Here is a 2,422-nt window from a genome sequence, read left to right on the forward strand (position 1 = left end):
GAGAGGTGCCTGGGTGGAGACACCGCAAAGGAATAAGGAGTGCTGAGTTCAACGATGGGGAAATGCAGGTTAAAAAAGTATAAAAAAATTAATGTAAAATATAAATAAATTTTGTCAGGAATTGCCAGCACGTGGCAATCTGAACTCAGATCTTTTTTTCTCCTATAAGGGCAGGGAAATCAATGTAACATTTTACTGCTGTGTGCAAAGACATTTACCACTCTCGAACTGATACGTCTGACCATCTCACTGTAGTGTCTGAACAGCAAGGTAGATGAATTGTTTCCAGCATTACAGGCAACACTAGATAATACTTAAACAAGATAATGTAAACTTTATTCTTAAGGCAGCTGGTACTAATGCTGCACACAGGCATTGCTCAGTGCCCATTACAGTAATGGGACATGTAGCACTTGAAGACGAGTAAAAAGAAAAGAGCATTATCGGACTAAATGACGCGTGTTGTCAAGGAATCTTCCCTTTCACACAAACCAGGGAATATTTGGACATCTAGAAAAATAATGCACCTACTCCTCCAACTTCAGCCTGCTCTTTTACAAATATTTCAAAGTACTGATAAATAATAGTGACTGCAAGCAGAATGCCAGTGCCAGAGCCAATGGCTCCCAGGAAGTCAGCCAGGACCGACAGGGCACCAATGCACAGACCCCCGAACGCAGCCGCCGTGGGGATGTACCTGTGCCAAGGGAAAATGAGAGAGAAAGGGATTTGTAACCATGGATTGTCATCCAAGGATTCCACCAATACTGTGAAAACAACCAACTGGAATAAAATGACGGTTTAGATTAGATGTTAGGAAGTTCTTCCCTGTGAGGGTGGTGAGGCACTGGCACAGGTTGCCCACAGAAGCTGTGGCTGTTTCATCCCTGGAAATATTCAAGGTCAGGTTGGATGTGGCCCTGAGCAATGTGGTGTACTGAGTACCATCCTGTCCATCACAGGAGGTTGGAACTAAATGAAGGTCCCTTCCAACCCAAACCATTCTGTGATTCTCTGAATACTGAGCAGTAAATTTAGTGTTGCAAATGCAGCCCTGCCATGAGCTCTTTACTGCCTTCCATCCTTGCACAAAGCAGAAACTAAAGTAAATGTTCACTGCTGGGAAAGCTGTGTCAATAATCCTGCACTGGCAAAGCTTCTCAATTCATTATTTTAACAACTTTTCATGTATGTGTGCCGTGTTACCTCCAGAGGACTGAGAGTAACTGCTTTGGCTTAAATGCCTATGAATCAAGATACCTTTCAGTAGAGCTCTGCAGGTTTTACACACTGTGTAAAGTACAGCTTTGGTAGTGCTGTCCTAGGGCAGTAATGGTAAATTTAACCTCTGTAAAAATCAAGGTATCTTTATTTACAAACACAGAAGAGATTCAACTCAAATTTCCTCATTATGTCACGTAAAAATAAAGACACTACAGGTTAATCTCTAACCTACTGCTGTAACATCTTGTGTGTAACTAGGAAAGGGGACAGAAGAATGGGAAGAATCTTCCCATTTGTAGTGGAAACAGGTCTCAGATTTTTCCAAGAACACATGGTCTAGCTGACACTTCCCCAGCACTCTGAGCTGGACATCAGCCTTTCCTTACCTGTTAAGCTCATGAACCATTGAAGTATCCCTGTGGCCTCTCATCACCATTTGCTGCTCTTTGAGTTGCTTGGCAACCTGCAAAACACATCATTTTACCAAACTGCTGCATTTCACAGGGTGAGGATAACAACTGATCAGTCAGTAGCTCTGAACCAGAGGCACTGTCTGAAATCACTTGGGCAGAACACCTACATCTTTAGCTGAAGAGCCAGAGACCTCGATCCAAGTCTTGGAGAAGAATGCACAGGATCCCAACATAAATATTATATAAACTATTACATGGACAGGATCCTCAAATATTGCACCCATGGATTCTGGAGGGGACAAGTAGTAGCACAGGCCACCAACAGGGTAAGAGCGAGCAGGGCCACCACCACTGACATCCTGAGAGGGGAAGGAAAAGACAATTAGTTACCTCTCACACACCTCCCACATTCCTATTCGGTACTTACAGAGGAATTCCCCTGGGATGTTTAAAACAGCTTTCAGAGACAACTGTTACAAAGTCAGAATTCCAGTCTCCTCCTGGTTAAATACCAAAGTCTCACAGTGCAGTAATATACACAAATAACTTCATGCAGTTAAACGTGATAAAACACTTACTGCCCACTGCCCTAGCAAGTTCACCAAGAAGTTGCCACTAAAACGAACAGACAACATCTGGGAAATGACGTAGAGGTTGGAAACTAAGGCAGACTGCAGGATGATGGGAATGTTGGAGGTATAAAAGAGTTTGATTGGGTAGCTGCTGTACTGCCCACGGTACCGTGCAGACTTGATCGGTAAATCCACTCGGAATCCCTAGGGAAA

General features: G+C 43.4%; 1 protein-coding gene across 1 annotated transcript in view; it reads right to left on the bottom strand.

The window, feature by feature from the left end:
• Nucleotides 1-315: 315 nt before the first annotated feature.
• Nucleotides 316-2,422, bottom strand: part of SEC61A2 (Sec61 alpha 2 subunit (S. cerevisiae)) — a gene marked incomplete at its 5' end in the record, with an annotated part of 14,537 nt that continues 12,430 nt past the window's right edge. Inside the window, 4 exons of the mRNA XM_009078440.1 lie at nucleotides 316-697; nucleotides 1,611-1,687; nucleotides 1,805-1,996; nucleotides 2,216-2,413. Of these exons, the coding sequence (XP_009076688.1) occupies nucleotides 511-697; nucleotides 1,611-1,687; nucleotides 1,805-1,996; nucleotides 2,216-2,413 (654 nt within the window). The remainder of the gene's footprint in view (nucleotides 698-1,610; nucleotides 1,688-1,804; nucleotides 1,997-2,215; nucleotides 2,414-2,422) is intronic.

The sequence above is a fragment of the Acanthisitta chloris genome, unplaced genomic scaffold (assembly GCF_000695815.1).
Source record: "Acanthisitta chloris isolate BGI_N310 unplaced genomic scaffold, ASM69581v1 scaffold17077, whole genome shotgun sequence".
NCBI classification, from domain to species: Eukaryota; Metazoa; Chordata; class Aves; order Passeriformes; family Acanthisittidae; genus Acanthisitta; species Acanthisitta chloris.